The sequence below is a fragment of the Halichoeres trimaculatus genome, unplaced genomic scaffold (assembly GCF_033239565.1).
Source record: "Halichoeres trimaculatus isolate MK-OKI-2021-1 unplaced genomic scaffold, fHalTri1.1 fHalTri1_scaffold_9, whole genome shotgun sequence".
NCBI classification, from domain to species: domain Eukaryota; kingdom Metazoa; phylum Chordata; class Actinopteri; order Labriformes; family Labridae; genus Halichoeres; species Halichoeres trimaculatus.
In genome coordinates this window covers 13,034,376-13,052,029 of record NW_027437188.1, presented here as the reverse complement: position 1 = coordinate 13,052,029, position 17,654 = coordinate 13,034,376, and the positions used below count along the sequence as shown (strand labels likewise).

The following is a 17,654-nucleotide window of genomic DNA, read 5'->3' as shown; positions in this document are numbered from 1 at the left end:
TGTTAAAATACACAAGAACGGCAGCTGTCAATCATGTTAAATGTGATGTAGAGCCTAATTTTTAACCTTTTATAACTAATGAAAAAAAAAAAAATATTTGCAAATAAAGAGAACCTGAATACAAGGCAGCACAATAATATCTTTAAATCACAACAACTATCAGATGTGAGAAACATTTCTACAAGGTGTACTAATTTTTTAAAGTTTGACCACAGCTCATCTGGAATGGCTGGGGAGATGGATTTTTTTTTTTGCTTTTACTGCAGCCAGCCACCAGGGGGAGCAGTTTTTGTGGCAACCTCACTTAGAGCTGAGTCCATGTTTTAACAGTCAATGTTTAACATAGTGTCTCCATTGTTCCCAAGTAGAAATTTGTATTAGAAACAAAGACACACATCTGTAAATATACTAAAACATTTCTTCAGAGCTGAAACCAAAGAGAGGATATCCTTAAAAACAAAATCCTAACATAGAAACAGGAACAGTGCACCTTTAGAGTAGTTCCTCCAAAGAAAGTCTCCATCATTGTTTCTCTTAGTGATGTGTGGATCTCCCTCCCTGTCCCTCTCTGTGTCTGTCACTCCAGGATGAGCTGGCCCGGGTCTTGGTGACCCTTTTTGATTCCCGTCACCTGCTCTACCAGCTGCTGTGGAACATGTTCTCCAAAGAGGTGGAGCTGGCTGACTCCATGCAGACCCTGTTCAGAGGAAACAGCCTGGCCAGTAAGATCATGACCTTCTGTTTCAAGGTGAGGACACACACCTGTGTGACATCACTTACCTGCTCAGAGGATCATGTTGTAGGCCTGTTAGTGACTGTATTTGGCTCTGTCAGGTGTATGGGGCGGCGTACCTGCAGAAGCTGCTGGAGCCATTACTGAGAGGAGTCATCACCACACCTGAACACATCAGCTTTGAGGTGGACCCCACCAGGTGAGTCCTGTAGCTCTGGTCTGACAGAGTACCAGCTCTGTGTGGAAAGTCTGTTGTGGGTCAGGCTAACCCATTCATGAGAGGAGGAAAACAGTCTCTGACTGCTCCCCGTGTCCCTCTCCTCAGGCTGGAGCAGGGGGAGAACCTGGAGGAGAACCAGAGGAACCTGCTGCAGATCACCGAGCGCTTCTTCCAGGCCATCATCGGCTCCTCCAGCGAGTTCCCCCCTCAGCTACGTAGCGTCTGCCACTGTCTCTACCAGGTACACCCCTCCTCACCTCACGGCCCCCAGCTGCTCACCACCAGCCTCTCTGACCTCACCTCAGCCTGTGTGTGCGTGTGTGTGTGTCTGTGTGTGTGTGTGAGTGAATGAAGTGTCACTCACACATTTCTCTATTCTCCGATGCTGCTATGCTCTCTGCACACAACTCTACCTGTACACACTCAGCTGAACCAATCAGCATCAACCCCACCTGTGACATCATCATCCTCGTGTTACTCTGCAGAAACAGAAGTCAAACCAAGTGTTTGTGTCTGATTTAGTCTCAACAGACTTAATGTGAGCCACATTTGGCAGAAAAGTCCGGGAAATTGTCTCAATACAAGAAACTAATCATGAACATGTTTCCTTCCTCTGTGGGAGATTATTTTTTACTTTTCACAACCAATTTAAGCATTATTTTTGTCTTTCAATATCTTGAATAAAGACATTTTCCTGGACTTGTCTGCCAAATGTGGCCCAATTTAAGTCTAATTAACATTTTTGCGAAACACAAGATGTAGACACTTGATTAGATTACAGTTTTTAGAGTAGGACTGGGCTGAGCTCTGCGGGACTCTCAGCTTGTTTCTGATTCTGACACCGGATCTTGTTTTTCCAGTGTTTGTCTTCAAGCAGCCGTTTCGTATTTCTGTTGTTGTGAGTTCACACAGCTTCACAAGAAACAGAAGTTTAAGAAAAGGAATATTTAACCAGGCTGAGCTTCATGAACACACTCCAGACCTCTCCATCCGTCTGCTGCTGCTCAGTGGTCTCAGGACTTTGCTCCACGCTCACAACAATCATTGTTACCTGCAGTTAAGTAGAGGACTCAATACAGAGACAAAACCAGAATGCCAGAAAAGCTTTAAATGCTTTGCTGCAAATCTTCCCAGAGAACAGGTGCAGCTGCTGGCCCTCAGGAGCTGTAAATGAGCTTTTTGTGGCTCTGAACCTTAAAAGCAGCAGTTAGTCCAAACTGAACACAAAGACCCAGCAGGTTGTAAAAATCTGCAGAAACAAAGAAGTGGACTTTGTTAACATCTCATCAGACGTTTGGGAGATCACCAAACACTGCAGCTGCTGTAAATATTGACCAACGATGTGAAAACAGAGCCACGAGCTTTAACGCTAAAGAGTGGATTCATGTTTCAGAGAAGAAGAGAATACCTGTGAGAAGATGCTGCTATTAGGAGACGAAGATTCAGTCAAAGCTAGAAAAACAAGATCACAAAGAAGTTCACACAGGCTTTATAGATAAGAGTTAGGACGCGGTCACACTGGCCAATCGTGCTGTGCCTAAGCACGCTTCTGCCGTAAAGCATGTTTGGAATGTCCAGTGTGACCGCAACTGTGCCGTGCTTAAGCTTGATTCCCTTCCGTGAGTGGCACGCTTCGAAGAGGTGGGCTTCGGCACGGTTTACTTCATGCACGAGCACAAGCAAGCGGACAGCGCGTGCGATCCATTACGTATGATCACTGCCAGCGCATCTCTTGACGATCATTTTAAACAAAGTGAGGGTGTTAGAGGGCTGTGTCGGGCGAAAACGACTTAATATAAGTCCAAAAATCTCTAAAGTTGTTGCAGTGCTCTCTGTGTCTCATTGTGCTGACTCTGATGAGATCGTGCTTCATGTAAACAGACGCTTCACAATGACGCAGGCGGGCCATGCGCGTGTGTGACACCCACTAAAGTCTGGTTCACGTAGGGGTAGTGTGACCGCCGGCCGTACTCTCCAGCTGGGGATCGGCACTGCAGGGGGCCAATCGTGCTCAAGCACGGCACGTTTTGGATGGCCAGTGTGACCGCGTCCTTAGACTCTCTGGTAGGGTTCATCGTAAGAGAGCAAGCTGTGACTACACCTGATCCTCCACACTCAAATTCATGATCATCCTGTGTGTGCACTCAGCTCATTGTCATCACACTCTCAGGAGCTCTCCATGTTGGCACACCTGAAAACATCCAGGGAACTACATTTAAGATTCTCCAAAGCCGGGGTCCAAGGAGGCAGGACGTGACGTAAAGAGCGTGACATGAGACGAGCTGAAGTGAGGGTTTTTATGTAAAGAGCAATAAGAAAAGATGTCTCCGTTTGTAAAAACATAAAGTCTGCCCCTGTAGGGATCCCTCCTTCAATGTTAGACACTGTAGAGAAGCTCAGACCAGGTGTAAAAATCTGCTACAGAGTTCTCACCTTTAAATGCATCTCCTGTGGCTTCTCATGATTGGATCTCACCGTCACGCTTCACCTTCATCAGCTTTCTAAAACACTAGATTAAAGGAAACGGACTGATGCAGACTCGGAGAGAAAGCTACGCTGCAGCCTGGAGCCTCTGTAAACAGAGTTTAGAGTCAACTAGAAAAGCACTCAGAGAGCGCAGACCTCCATCAAGCATATTGTGATTGTGATGCAACACTTAAGTCCTACTTAAATATTATACTCCCTTTCAGCAGACTGTCTGCTACAATTTGGTGTTAGTTGCAGGTTTGTACGATAATTTTTTACCTGGCAGTGTTGAAAATAATGATGACCACGATCTAGATCACTTTTACATCTGTCAGAAATGATAGTGATCTTGTCTTGTATTGTTTTACAAAGCAATCTGACCATTTATCATGGAGTTATATACACATATGGTGAAAACGGCCCTATCTCACAATGATAAAGAATCCTTTAAAAAAATCCTGGATTTAGACGGTGATCTAGATCATCTCCAAAATTCAATCACTTTTTTCTTATCCCATTTTGAACATTTTCTGAAAATTTCATCAAGATTCGTTTGTTACTTTTTGAAATATGTTGTTCACAGACAAACAAAAACATAACCTCCTTGGCACTGGTAATAATCTGAGTGATCAACAAATTCCATCACCAAACGTCCCAAACCGCTCTGAGCTGCATGATTATAAACAACAATGAACCACTTGAGTCAACCAAGGCGTGGAGATCAGACATTAAATCATGTGTTATAGAGGGCCAGACTCTGAGTTACACGAGAGACTTTATTGAGCATGTGAGAGTGTGTCAGACAGATTTATGTTCTCTCTAATCGTGTCTGTAAATCATATGCATCCACTCTGATCAACGCCAACAGGATCATCCTCTAAAACGAAATACATCTTCTGTCATCGGGTGAAACTAAATCTGCATTTTCAGTTGGATCAGAAATATGATTTTTCCTGAAGGAGAAATCTCAAAACAATCAAGAACAAGAGGCAGGGGGCCTGTCACTTCAGGTGTTAACAGCTTCCCACAGTGATCATTTCAACCTGTCAGTGGAAAAGTAGGAGATCTCAGGAGGACGTTGATGCAGCTCGTATCACCCGTCAATTCAGCTGGATGAGATCACGTCTGACTGAACTGTAACACCATAACCCTCCACCAGGGGGCGTCATAATCCAAACACTGTGCGCACACACACACACACACACACACACACACACACACACACACACACACACACACACACACACACACACACACACACACACACACACACACACACTCTGAGTCAGTCTTCTGCTGCTGCCTTGCCCTCACTACAAAGACAGGAAGCTGCTCACACTCCTCACACACTCTGCTGGTTAGTGTGAGTGTGTGTGTGTTTGTGTTCCTCACACCTGTATCTGAGAGAGTATGAGTGTGTTTCTTATCACACAGGCTGCATTTTCTGTGTTTATGTCTTTGATTTGTCATCCTCCATCTTTGATTCCCTCATAAAACAAACACATACACACACACTCACACTCTAACTCAGTCTGCTGCTGTCACCCCTCGCTGCTGGCCGGCCCGCTGGCTGCTGATGCATGGACACGCTTCTTGTCCCCGAGCAGCCATGAAACGTTTCTAACCGCAGTTTTTGATTTCCTGTGTTTTACTGGATGTGGATGGTCAGCGCTGTGCGGTGTGTGTTGTGTGTGTCAGTGTGTGTTTGTGCGTGTGTGTGTGTAGCTGGTGCTGTGACCATGATTGTGCTCATCTCTGTTCTGTAGGCTACTTGCCACTCTCTACTGAATAAAGCAACAGTAAAAGAAAAAAAGGAAAACAAAAAAGCAGTAAGTTTGGAGAAACTTCTTTCCCTCAGACACTTTCCCCCTGAAGCAAAAAAAAAGCTTTTTTGCATTTTATTCATTTGATTTTTGATTTCTTCATTTGGTTTTTGATTTGGTGGAGATGTTTTATTCTTGTTTCCATTTACAACTTTGTGTCCAACCCCCTCTAAAATCATTGTACTAATATCGGCGCCATCTTGATGTCTCTTCGATTAACAGTTTGCAGGAAACTGTGGCATCTCTCTGATCTCTTTCTTTCTGTTTGCACTCTGGAGACGCTTCCTCAGAACATTTCATCACCTTTCCATCCTTTATAGACACACACACACACACAGCTGGCTCACAGCACTGGTGTGGGGATGAAGTATTCTGATGAACAGGTCTCCTCTGTCATGGGTTGGTTTCTTTGTTTTTCGTCATGTTGAAGGAGAAAGTCTTTATGTTGGAGAGTTTCGTTCCTCAGAGTCTCAGACGTAGAGCAGCCAGTCGTCAGCGTATTGATTGATCAAGCTTAATTCTCTTAACGCTCACGGTGGTCTCAGATTTTTCTCCTCCCACCCTAATCTTCCTCCTGCACTGCAAAAACTCAAATCTAATCAAGTGTTTATGTCTAATTTATAAAATTGTCTTATTAGATTTAACCTTAGCCACATTCACCTGACAAGTCCAAGAAGATCTCTTATTCAAGGTATTTAAGGACAAAACTGACGCCTGGTACAGTATACTTTCATGGGTTTGAAGTATTTTCTCTGTAAGGAGTAAAAGAGTCTCATTTCAGGACGTCTCAGAGGTTGAATCAAGCACACAACGTTCCCTCTGCTTGTTTCCAGCTCCATCCTCTGTCCTTTTTCTTAGGGACGACATGAAAAGCCTAAGCCTAAATTTGAAAAAGTAAGGTCTTTCTTTAGCAGCACATCAGATGGTCTGTACCACATAGAAATAGATCCAGTTTTTGTCTCAGTCTGAGTAATGGTCTTGTCTGGATGAGCGTCTGGCTGTCCGGTCTGTGGCGGTGGTGTCAGACTGTTTCACTCTCAGCTCTGCTTAAAGCACGATGGGACACTCATCTGCTGCCCCCACAGCTCCCGGCTCATCTGTCTCCTGCTCTCTGTCTTTGATTGGTGACTTCTGTTCTCATCCTTCACCCTCAGAGAGGAAACGGTCGGTCGGTGTCTCCTTCTGCATCTCTTTTCTGACTCTTGGGCTCTAACTGGAGGGAGAAGCTTTCTGTCTCGCGTTACAGCCCAAAATGAAAAGCCTCACTTCATGCCTCCTTCTCCTCATCCTGACATCTTTACTGTCACAGCTTGCCTCCTCTGCTCTGTCACACACATCGTATATTTTATTTTCCCATCATCCCCTCCTTTGCTCTATGATGAACTGATCTCAATATTTCTCCTCCTCTCTCTCCAAACCTGGCCCCCTGCTCAAACCTTTCTCTTCTCCTCCATCTGTTCCCCTTTTGTTCCCCCTCCCTCCTCCTCCTGCCTCACCCTCCTCACACAGGTGGTGAGTCAGCGCTTCCCTCAGAACAGCATCGGCGCTGTGGGCAGCGCCATGTTCCTGAGATTCGTCAACCCCGCTATTGTGTCCCCGTACGAGGCTGGCATTCTGGACAAGAAGCCCCTCCCCAGGATCGAGCGGGGGCTGAAACTCATGTCCAAGGTGAGCAGAGACACACCTGGGCTCAGGTAGCCTGGGACTCACAGTCAAGTCCTGCTGTGGAGGTACATAGAAAACCCAGGACAATGTATGACAGACACCCCCCCAAATCTGTCCTGTGTTAATGAGGATAAAATGTGAAGCAAAAGCACAAAGGAAGTAAAATCTGGTGTAGAATAAAACAGAACTTTAGGCTAAAGTGATATCTTCACCACAAGAAGTGTCTTTGAGACCAAGAACTTTAAAAAGGTCATCAGGTGCTGGGATCATTCCCAGGAACTAAATCATTCCTGTGGCCTGTTGTTTGTGTTTCTACTGCTGGCTGAAGTCCTGTGAAGATTGTATGAATCTGGACCAGAGATCTCTGGACAGAGCATAAAAGTAACTGCACTGAACCTTCAGGTCAACAGGGGGCAGTCAGACAGAGACAAAGATAGAGACACGGATAGATGGACACAGGCTGACGTCGTCTTGTGTGACTCTACAGTTAGCCTGTTAGCATGGTGGAGAGTCAGCCTGTTCTGGTTTTCAGGAGTTAGGTGACAACCCAGAACTAAAGTCTAGTTCCTGGAGTTCAAAAGTACATAGTTCCTCAAAAATTCTCCAGTTCCCGGGGAAATTTCCTGCAGTCAAAAAGCACCTTTTGTGTTTCCACTTCAGGAACCTGGGTCTAAATGTAATTGGAATAATTGTCATTAGTCCCTAGTAGAGTCCCTGCTTTTGTGGGATGATGAAATACAAACACACAGGCTTACTGCCCTGAAAAATTGTGGTTGCAATCATTTTAGCCCCCATTCAAAAAAACATCTGCTGCTGTCAGTCATCATGTTTCTACATCATGGTTTATCAGCATATTAAAGCTCAAGGATTATCCAGTGATTGTTTGTGAGGATTAAAAACACAAGGAAAACTAAAACTTAATCTTAATGTATTAACGGCTGGATATGAAGGTATGCGTGTGTTCTGCTTGGATTAGGAGAACTTTATCAGTCTCTCATGGGGCAATTAGTGTGCAGCAGCTTGTTCACATAAGAAAGAAACACAAAGACCAGTTGACATACGAGCAACAAATGACTTACATAAAGAGTTGAAATGGTAACAACATAAATAAGTGCTAAAGGAGACAATGATACTGGACATGATTAAGAGTCAGCCAAACCTGTGTAGAGCTGAGCAAATATGACACAAAACAACAGCTGAGCTTTACGCCCCCAGTAAACCTTTTAACTCCTTTAAAAGAAGAAGGAGGACTTGGACCTCTGGCTTCAGGCACATACTGTCTGTTGAACATTGTTTTAATTTAAAGGAACTCGTCTGTAAATAAAGCTGTTCAGGTTATTTGTGGATGAGGATGCAGAGATGATCAGTGGGTGGAGGGATGACACGGTTTAAAGATGAAGACGTGCTCTGATAATCACTCCATTTTTTTAAGTCCCTGCTGTGCCTGTTTGTGTCTCCACCTCCAGATCCTGCAGAGTATTGCGAACCACGTCTTGTTCACGAAAGAAGAGCACATGAGGCCCTTTAACGACTTTGTGAAGAGTAACTTTGACGCTGCCCGGAGGTGAGGACATGCTAACCATGGTAACCACTCTAACTCTGTGGAGTGTTTCCTGTCCATGTGCATCACTCTGTGTTTTATCCCTCTCAGGTTTTTCCTGGACATTGCCTCGGACTCCCCGCCCAGCGACTCGGTGAACCACAGCCTGTCCTTCATCAGTGACGGGAATGTGCTGGCTCTGCACCGCCTGCTCTGGAACAACCAGGAGCGGATCGGGCAGTACCTGTCCAGCAACAGGTCAGGAGAACACCTCTTATGAAGCATGTAAAGATTTTCAAAGTCTCCTCTGAAAACATAATTTATTATCATTCTACTTCCAGGGACCACAAGGCCGTCGGCAGGAGGCCTTTTGACAAGATGGCGACCCTGCTGGCCTACCTGGGACCTCCGGAGCACAAACCTGTGGCTGACACTCACTGGTCCAGTCTTAACCTGACCAGCTCCAAGTTTGAGGAGTTCATGACCAGGTAAGACTCTTAAAGACCTCTCATCATCATCATCATCTTTATTTATCATCCAGTCATTGAGTCTGCAGCATAAACAGAGAGCACACACTCTGCAGATACACACACATGGCTTCATTGTGCACTATTTGGATTGTGAGTGGCACGCTGACACTGATTCAGAGTATTTCTGTATTTTTGAACTCATCTGAGTGTTTTAAACCTGTTCTTTCAGTAGATGAAAGTCAGTGATCACACTGCTTAATCTGGATGTGATCTGAGTTCATTTGTGTAAAAGGCAGCTCTAAATAAAGTTCCCTAAAATGGTCTTCCTGAGTTAAAACCTGCTTCCTCTTCTGTTTCCTCTGAGCAGAAACCAACTTAACTTCATGCTGCTCTTTGTTTAGTATTAACTTAGATGATTCCCTTTATTCTTCTCCTGAAACTATGAGATAGGATCATTTTCTGCTCATATGCTGAAGTCTTTGTGTCCTTACACATATTCCTCCTTAAATTGGATTCAGAGGTTGTGGTTTGTGTATGTGATGTGTTGAAGCTCTGTGTGTAAACATTTACCTTCTTTGTGGAGTGTCAGTCCCCCTGGGATCTAAAACCTTTTGTAACGTAAAATAATCTGATGCTATCAAACCTTAATTACATCATAATCCCTGATCTAAGTCTGACTCTCAGCCCTCTGTTGCGTCTTGCAGGCATCAGGTCCATGAGAAGGAGGAGTTTAAAGCCTTAAAGACCCTCAACATCTTCTACCAGGCAGGAACATCCAAGACCGGGAACCCCGTCTTCTACTATGTGGCACGAAGGTAAGACCAGTACCTCCATCTGAAAGCTTGTTTTTTTGGTTTTATTCCCTTCTTCCGGTTAATCTGTGTTACACAGAGATTTACTGCTACATGAAGGTTGTACCAGGAGACAGCTAGAAAACGGAATAATGAAAAGTGGAAACATCAATTGCAAAACCTGCCAGTGCCAGAGCTGTGTAAGATCAGACTTTAAAAAGAGAAAGAGGTTTGAAGAAATAAACATAGAACTAAAAAGCAGACTTGATCTAGCATGAGCTGCTGCTGTGCGACTGCCACATCCCCTCTACCTCTGCACTGCCCCCTGCTGTTCATGTGCACACTGCATCTCATCAGTCAGACGCAGGGAAAAGTGTGGCAGGTAAGTAGATGAAGTAGATCCTGTCGTAACTTAAGATCCAGACGTCAGACCACAGCAGACTGCATCTGGTTGAAAGAAAACGATGAAACATTGATTGGGAATGAAACAAAAACTCTGGATGTTGCATCAGAAATATTTACCAGACCAGCAACTTAAACTCAGATTAAAATTAACTGTACAGGTTAAAATGAGCCATGTGTAGGCTGGTACCTGGGTTTTGTGTCAATCAGATGATCCCACTTTACAGGTACAGAACTAGTCTTTCTTTAATGTTTTGAGCCTATGGAGAGGTGATTAATGAATGTATTTGATGATTAGTGATGATGTTTTATCAATTCACACTGAAAAGATCAGCTCATAGGCTACGTTTACATGCAGTCATTAACCCTTTCATATTCCAAATATTAGCAATAACCCAGTTGCACACTGCCATGTAAACATCAATAACCCTTTTTAAAAACCAGAATATGCTCATATTCTGGTTTTCCATCAAAAGGAACATTAATTTGTGTTCTGTGCATGTTCTGTTTGCAAGGAATCTTGGTCTTTTGAGTACAGGAAGCCATAGCTGTAATGTAGTGAAACAAAGGAAGACACCACACTTTTAGGGCATCCCAATTCCCTCGTCTTGACTGCGCTCATTTATCCATAGTGAAGGTGATAGATAGACAGACAGACGGACGGACAGATAAACCTTCACTTAACCAGATAAAATCCATTGAGAGTGGGTTGGATTGCCTTGATTAGTAAGGACATTGACAAATAATAGTGTCAAGTACTGGTGGTGGGTCAGTACCATAGACTGTAAATCGACGTCATCTTGCTCGGCTCAGTGAGGTCTCCACAAAAACTGCTCCCCCTGGTGGCTGGTTGCAGCATAGGTAAAAAATGTTTGTGGTGATTTGGTATTAAGGTCCTCTTTTTTCTGAAAAGTTTCATTTTCATTAATTACAAGAGATTAAAAATGATATTTTGCATCTCGTTTAATAATGATTTTGTATTTTTTTCGGGGATTGTAAAATTTGTCAGGAGTTAGAGTCATGAAATGATTTGACTCCACTTAGATTCTCCCAGAATCCCTCACAGTCTCTACTGCGCAGACTCTGAGTGCAATTGCTGCCAATGGCTGTGCCAGTGAGAGGGGAATTTTGGCTTCAAAACCGTACAATGATAAATGGCGGAGCCACACTGTCCACTCTATATACAGTCTATGGTCAGTACCAGCACCAAAGCACAAATGAAGGCGACTGCTCCCTGCCCCGGCTGTTCATTTTCTGCTCTGCTGCTGGTGTTGTTGCTGCTGTTGCTATACAGAAAGAAGAAGGGGAAATGACGAGCATTGTGTCATGACATTCTCCATGCGTTGATATGTTGTCCGCACAACGCTGTTTTGATCAGGATATCATGTAAACAGGAATAACTCTGTTTGCTCACGCATATGAATGGGTTATTCTTAATGTTCCAGAAACAGGAATATTGACCTTAACCTGAGTACTGACTGTATGTAAACATAGCCAGTGTCTTCAGGAGACACCTTCAATCCCCATGATGCTCTTGGTGTCACTGGTCATTCAGGCTTTGCAGTGTTGCGGAAATAAATCAAATCAACGTTTATCACGACAGACTTTATGATATCAGGAAGCAGTGCACTGTTGACCAAAGAATCCAGATATAAGATCATGTTACGTCCTTTTACTCCATCAGATCTGGACTAACAGTATCATGTTTCTTCAAAATTCAGCTCTCTGCTGACGATCTGACACCTTTGTTTAGTATTTAAAGAGAGGATTTCAAATTTTATTCAAAGGTTTGAAAATCAGTCAGGACGCTCTTTAGGTAGAAGTTTAAACAAAGCTGCTGAGTCATGTCTTAAAGAATATGTTTTAAACTCAACAAAAAAACTAGATCTGAGGTGATGTGATGGTTTGTGGAGGGTTAAATTATACAGCAGTGATTTTAACTCAGTTTTTAGTTAAACTGGGAGATGAACTGTCAACAGACTGGCTTAATGATCTGTCAGTAAAAAAAGCACCAACATTATAATAAAAAAATCAGTAAACATAAACTTAGTTTTAGATTTAACTCCTGTTACTTTCTATCATTATGACCTTCAGGTTCTTGTGCTTTGGTTTCTTCTCCACCTCTTTATTTTCAGATCTGTCCTCATATTCACCTGTTTATACTGCAGACAAATAGCCTCAGCTAACACAGAGATCCTTGTTTTTGTGTAACTAGCCCTTTATTGGTAACTCTCCAAGGGGCTCTGGAATGTAATGCATATTTTCAATCCTGTTTGAAGGCTCAGCAGCACCACATGTAGCACAAACATTACTACGGCTACCAGGAAGCACAGAGCGAAGCAGACTGTCAGTGCGCAGGCATTATACTGAGAGAAGAGCTCCAGCTGAACCACGAGCTCACATGTTTCAATCAGCTTACAGGTTTATATATTTCACGACTCTGAGGGACATTTTCATGCCGCTCGAGTCTGAGTGATGAGGGTGAACTGAGTGGAGACAGAAGGCAGTAACAGTCGTAACAGTGTTTACAGGAGGATGAAGATGGAGGTGCTCAGTGGAGTTAGGGCTTGTACATTCATAGTCCAGGATCATCAGGTAAGTCTGTCAGAAGATGGACAACATGAAGGATAGAGTCAGGGTAAGAGTCTCAACATACAATCCTGGTCCTTTGTTCCTCGAGGTCGCCACTTTGGGTTTTTTCGTAGACGGCCTTGGGCGAGCCGTTGTGCTTGTGCGAGTGGAGAAAGAGTCCGAACTGGACGAAGGCGTCCAAACAAACACTGAGTGGTCACTGGAGTCACTCACCTCTCGTGTGCCCTGAAAGATCTCTGTCTCAAACAGCGCAGACTTGGCCTGATAACTGGACGTGACCTCTGCGGCGTGCCCGTCCACCCACAGTGGCGGCTCAGTGAACAGAGCGGAGTGCCACTCCCTCCCCGGGGTCGCCACATGGGTCTGCCCACAGACCGGTTTGGTGTGACACGGACAGCCTAAGACGGTAGCTCGAGTCTGCTCGGTCCATCTCAGGAGCTTTGTGATGTTTTCCTCTTCTTCACAAGCCCAGGGGTTATCCCCAAGTGTCATCACCTCCAGCAACGCCAGCTTCTCAAAGATGCCCTCAGACAGCCAGGAGAAGCGGTTAGCGTGCAGGTAGAGCTGTGTCAGCCTCGGCAGCCGGTCCAGTGAGCCCGGCAGGATCTGTGTGAGGAAGTTGTGGGACAGATCAATGCTCTCCAGGTGGTGTGGCATATTGGTGGGGACAGTCCAGAAGCGGTTGTGGCTGAGGTTGAGAGTCTGGAGGCTCGGCAGTGTGTTGTTGATGAAGACCACCTTCTCCAGCTCGTTGTCCGACAGGTCCAGCACCTTCAGGTTCCAGTGGTACGCTGTGTCGTTCTTATCTAGAGACCGTAAGTGGTTCCCTACGGCTCGGATGTCCCAGAGAGACCTGGGCAAGGCGGGAGGAAGGGTCTCCAGGCGGTTGTAGGACAGGTCCAGGGTCCGCAAGTGGGCATAGTGGCTGAGCTGGCTGTCCAGGTTCTGCAAGCTGTGAAAGGACAGGGATAAAAGCAGTCAACAGGATGGAAAGCACCTCAAAACTACTGATGCTGGAGTCAGAGAGTAAGGATTGGGGAGGATAGAGCTGAAATACAGAACATCCTCACAGGTCAGGTTAGCAAACAGACTCAGTAATGTCTGCAAGCTGAGGTCCTGACCCATGATGCCTCTGAGCCCCGCACAGATCTCTGTCAGTGTTTGTTGGTGAGAGGCTTTGTAGTCTGTAGTCCTGGATTTAAGACTAAAGTTTCGAAACAAGCTTCAGTTGCATGAAAGAAAACATGGAGGTATTGACAGACAAACAGAGAGTTCAGGGAACAGTTTGGTTGGTCATAGGACTGAAATGGGGGAACAGTCACTGGGTTCTGTTCTTGATCTTCACAACAAGACTCAGTAGCCACGGTTACATGAGGAGTTTTTCGTCTTTCCGAATGGAATCTTTCTGAATGACTTTTCCGAGAACAATAATATACATGGAAAGGAATATTCCAATCTCTGGTCTACCTGCGCTGCTGTAATCAAACAGAATAGTAAATGGGGCGCAGAAAAACGAAAACAAATTGAGGAACGTCTCTGGTTGCATCTTACGTCATATCTGAGCATGCGCTGAAAGAACGTACCCTGACAACTTTCCATTTGAGTGGACGTATGATACCTCAATCGGTTTGGGGAGAGGAATATTCCACCCCTGTTAAACCGATTAAATGTCAGTTCAGATTAGCACTTTTCTTTGGGAATGAGGTGTATACAAAGGTTAAATTCTTTCCATTTGAGCAAATAAACCAAATGTTAGCAAAATATTTTGGTCCATGTATACAGAGGCTGTCTTCCCTTTTGGGGCCTGTATTCTGGAGGACTGGTGGACAACAACCCCTACACCCCTCCACTTCCTGCTGAAAACAGCAGTATGACACCAGAAGGAGAAAGCCTAAAGAGAATCTGTTGTTGGACTTGGTGACCTCGAGCTCCAGCTTCTATCTCCTATGAGTTTAAGATCCAAGTCCTGCCAGTGTCCTCTGATGCCCTTCAGTGTCTTCCCCTCTAAACTGTATTTACTCTTATCGCCAGCGACTCTTCGCACTCGTCTGAAAGCTTCTGATGATCTGATGCGCCGCTCTCTTTTCTATAATTTCGTCATGTTTGAAGCACAGACTGATTATTATCTGGGACAGAGACGTATTTTTAGCCCTCATGTCCTTCAGAGTACTGTAGGAGTTTTTAAAAGGCAGCAAAGCATGCCTAAGGAAGAATCTACAGACAGAGGACAGTCAGTCTGCTCCTACGTTCAGGGTAGTCCGTCAGGTCTGAGCGTACCTGTTGAAGGAGAGGTTGAGGAAGCGGATGTTGTGCTGCAGACCAGGAGGGAGTTTGGTCAGGCCTCTGGAGGAACAGTCCACTACACGGTGCCCCCGGCTGCAGATGCACACAGGGGGGCAAATAGAGAGCACCAAGCGTCCCAGAAGCCCCCATAGCAGCAGGAGGAGCAGGCAGAGCAGGGAGGAAGAGCGGGCGGGCATGGTCTGGACTCTGGAGGATCAGAGAGAAGACAGGATCAGATACACAGCTGGAAGAGAGCAAGCACTGCTACTGACAGGACTCGTCAGTCCAGATAAATATTTATTTGTGAGGAGAGTGAAGAAGTCAGTTGGATCTGCAGAAAATAAAATGCAGCGTGCTGAAGTGTATTTTTGGGGCTCTTTGATGGTCTGCTTTGGTCCAGATGGAGGTGTCTGAACTGTTGGATTGGACACTACACGATGAATCCTGAAAGCCTTTTATTTAGTCCCATGGAAAGGAGATAAAACTGTTATTTCAGTTTAGCTGCTCCAGCTCCAGTCCGACTAGAGGTTAGTGTAATACTTCTTTAATCCCTAATCTTTACTCAGCTAATCTTAGCTTTATGTCCAGAGTCAACATTACTCGCTTAGAAAAAAGACTGCTACAGGCTTCAATGAACCTTCCTGGACTCCTGTAGTCCCCAAATAAACAAGGTTGAATCTTTTCATGCTCCTGTCTTTGCCCTGATGAAGAAACTGAGTCCAGATGAAGCTCATGACATGATCACTCTGTCAGGACCTCACTGACCCTCCTTTGGGGATGTTTCTTTGCGTTGGGATCCTCATTCTGACGGCAACAGGGATTGTGTTTCCAAATGAAGAGTTTAAGGACGTGTAGCCCTTGATGTGAGCTGCAGCAGGAAGCAGAGCGCTGTCTGATAGTCCTGAATGTCAACATGTCTCTTCAGACCGTCTGTCGGCTCAGCCCTGGTCTGAAGTGGGACGGTTAGCCCGTCAGCTCCTGGTGCATCTCACACCGGTGTTAGTCATCCTGATGCCAGCCGGCTTGAAGCTCTGCCAGAGGGACGGAGCTCAGAGTGCTGCAGTGAGACTCTGAGAAGTCAGGACGACACACTAACTGTGTGTGTGAGAGGCTGCATGCATTTAAGACTCTGTGTGTGTGTGGCTGCATGCATTCAGGACTGTGTGTGTGAGACTGCAGCTGTTCTAAGCTGAGGGGTGAAGCTCTGTGTGTGTGTTTGTGTTTCCAAAGAAGGGACCTCGGGAGCCTTAATACGTTCCAGAAATTTCCTCGCTCTGCTGCGTCTGAATGGTGATGATGAAGGCTGATGCTCGGCTCTATCTCTATCCTCTTCTTTCTTTGTGTTCCTTATTTAAGGTAATATGACTTTAGTCTCTGTGGGATACTAAGATCTGCATAGTAACAGAGCAGGGAGGACTTTCCTCTGATTAACTGCACTGAAAGGATCTGATTTAAACATATCTCCATCATTCTGATCAGCTGTATCTGGGTCGGACATTTTTCCTCTTTCCTTTTCTAATCACTCACCTCATCCTCCTCAGTGTCGCTCTGTCATCTCTCCTCGTCTCCTGGCGTCCCCTCCTGCAGCTCCAGCTGTTTGCTCTCCTCCTGCTTTAACCCTCTGCCGTCTAAAGGTTAAGTGACGGTTTAGGGTTCAGGCTTCAGTTTGTACCCGTGCTGGAAGTCGTGGCGTTGTTCTGAACATGTTTCTGGGGAGAGACGGCTCCCTGTCCTGCTCGCTGCTCTGCAGCCTCCTGATGCAGCTCCAGGTTTGGACCAGGAGAGGAAGGGAGGGAGAGGAAGAGGGGAGCTGCAGCAGAGAGCCAGCCCACTCTGCTGCTGATGAAGCAAGCTAAAGCTGGAGTGTGTGTGTGTGTGTGTGTGTGTGTGTGTGTGTGTGTGTGTGTGTGTGTGTGTGTGTGTGTGTGTGTGTGTGTGTGTGTGTGTGTGTGTGTGTGTGTGTGTGTGTGCTGACTACAGCATACCTCAGAGGATCTCTCCCTCTCTGTGAGCACATGCATCCCTATATACTTGATTTTAGCACTAAATAAATGTCCACCGGGATTATCTCCAGTTATCTGACCCCCCCTCCTCTACATGAAGTCAGTCGGCCTCTGATTGTTTCTTGTTGTCAGCTAATAGCCGAGGTGCAGGCTAACTGTTAAACGTAGCGTTAAACTTGACGACCAGTTTATCCTCCTCCTGGGGCGTTCTTTGAGTCTGGTGCGTATCAGCGTGCTGCTTCTCCGCTGACAGTTGAAGGAAGTGAAGCATAAAGCAGAAGAAAACAGACACAAAACAAAACATCTCTTAAACGTTAGAGGAAAAAAAACATCAGAAACAAACATGCTAATTTCTGACCACTTGTAAAGATATTAAACTTCCTGTGCAGACCCATGGTAGAAGAAAAATATTCATCCATGCATGGAGAAACACTCAACCAGACACGTTTCACCAACAGCTTCCTGCGTCACTAATGAGGCAACAAACACTGAGTTAAAGATTCAACAGTGATATTAAACCAGAAACCTAAATTCACAGCTCAGTGACTTTAAAATGAGTCACAGATAACCACTCGTCCTGAATGTCCTGTTAACTCAGCGCTCTTTGTCTCTTCTCAACATGTAGTGATCAAAGTGAAGCCTAATGCAGCACTCAGCCTCTGTCAC

General features: G+C 45.2%; 2 protein-coding genes across 6 annotated transcripts in view; one reads left to right on the top strand and one right to left on the bottom strand.

Moving 5' to 3' along the window:
- nf1a (neurofibromin 1a) overlaps nucleotides 1-17,654 on the top strand; it is a 66,444-nt gene that overhangs the window by 20,926 nt on the left and 27,864 nt on the right. For 3 of the 5 annotated variants that reach the window (XM_074680191.1, XM_074680190.1, XM_074680189.1), the window contains exons 27-35: nucleotides 587-748; nucleotides 835-932; nucleotides 1,059-1,194; nucleotides 5,186-5,248; nucleotides 6,752-6,910; nucleotides 8,374-8,471; nucleotides 8,559-8,705; nucleotides 8,789-8,935; nucleotides 9,622-9,732. In XM_074680191.1, the coding sequence (XP_074536292.1) occupies nucleotides 587-748; nucleotides 835-932; nucleotides 1,059-1,194; nucleotides 5,186-5,248; nucleotides 6,752-6,910; nucleotides 8,374-8,471; nucleotides 8,559-8,705; nucleotides 8,789-8,935; nucleotides 9,622-9,732 (1,121 nt within the window). The remainder of the gene's footprint in view (nucleotides 1-586; nucleotides 749-834; nucleotides 933-1,058; nucleotides 1,195-5,185; nucleotides 5,249-6,751; nucleotides 6,911-8,373; nucleotides 8,472-8,558; nucleotides 8,706-8,788; nucleotides 8,936-9,621; nucleotides 9,733-17,654) is intronic. The other 2 variants (XM_074680193.1, XM_074680192.1) reach the window with 1 other exon arrangement.
- LOC141798314 (oligodendrocyte-myelin glycoprotein-like) lies at nucleotides 11,547-16,756 on the bottom strand. Its single transcript, XM_074680194.1, has 3 exons — nucleotides 16,513-16,756; nucleotides 14,980-15,192; nucleotides 11,547-13,654 (listed from the first exon to the last, which is right to left on the bottom strand). Exons 1-3 carry the CDS (start codon nucleotides 16,515-16,517, stop codon nucleotides 12,715-12,717), a joined length of 1,158 nt encoding a protein of 385 aa, XP_074536295.1. The 5' UTR covers nucleotides 16,518-16,756; the 3' UTR covers nucleotides 11,547-12,714.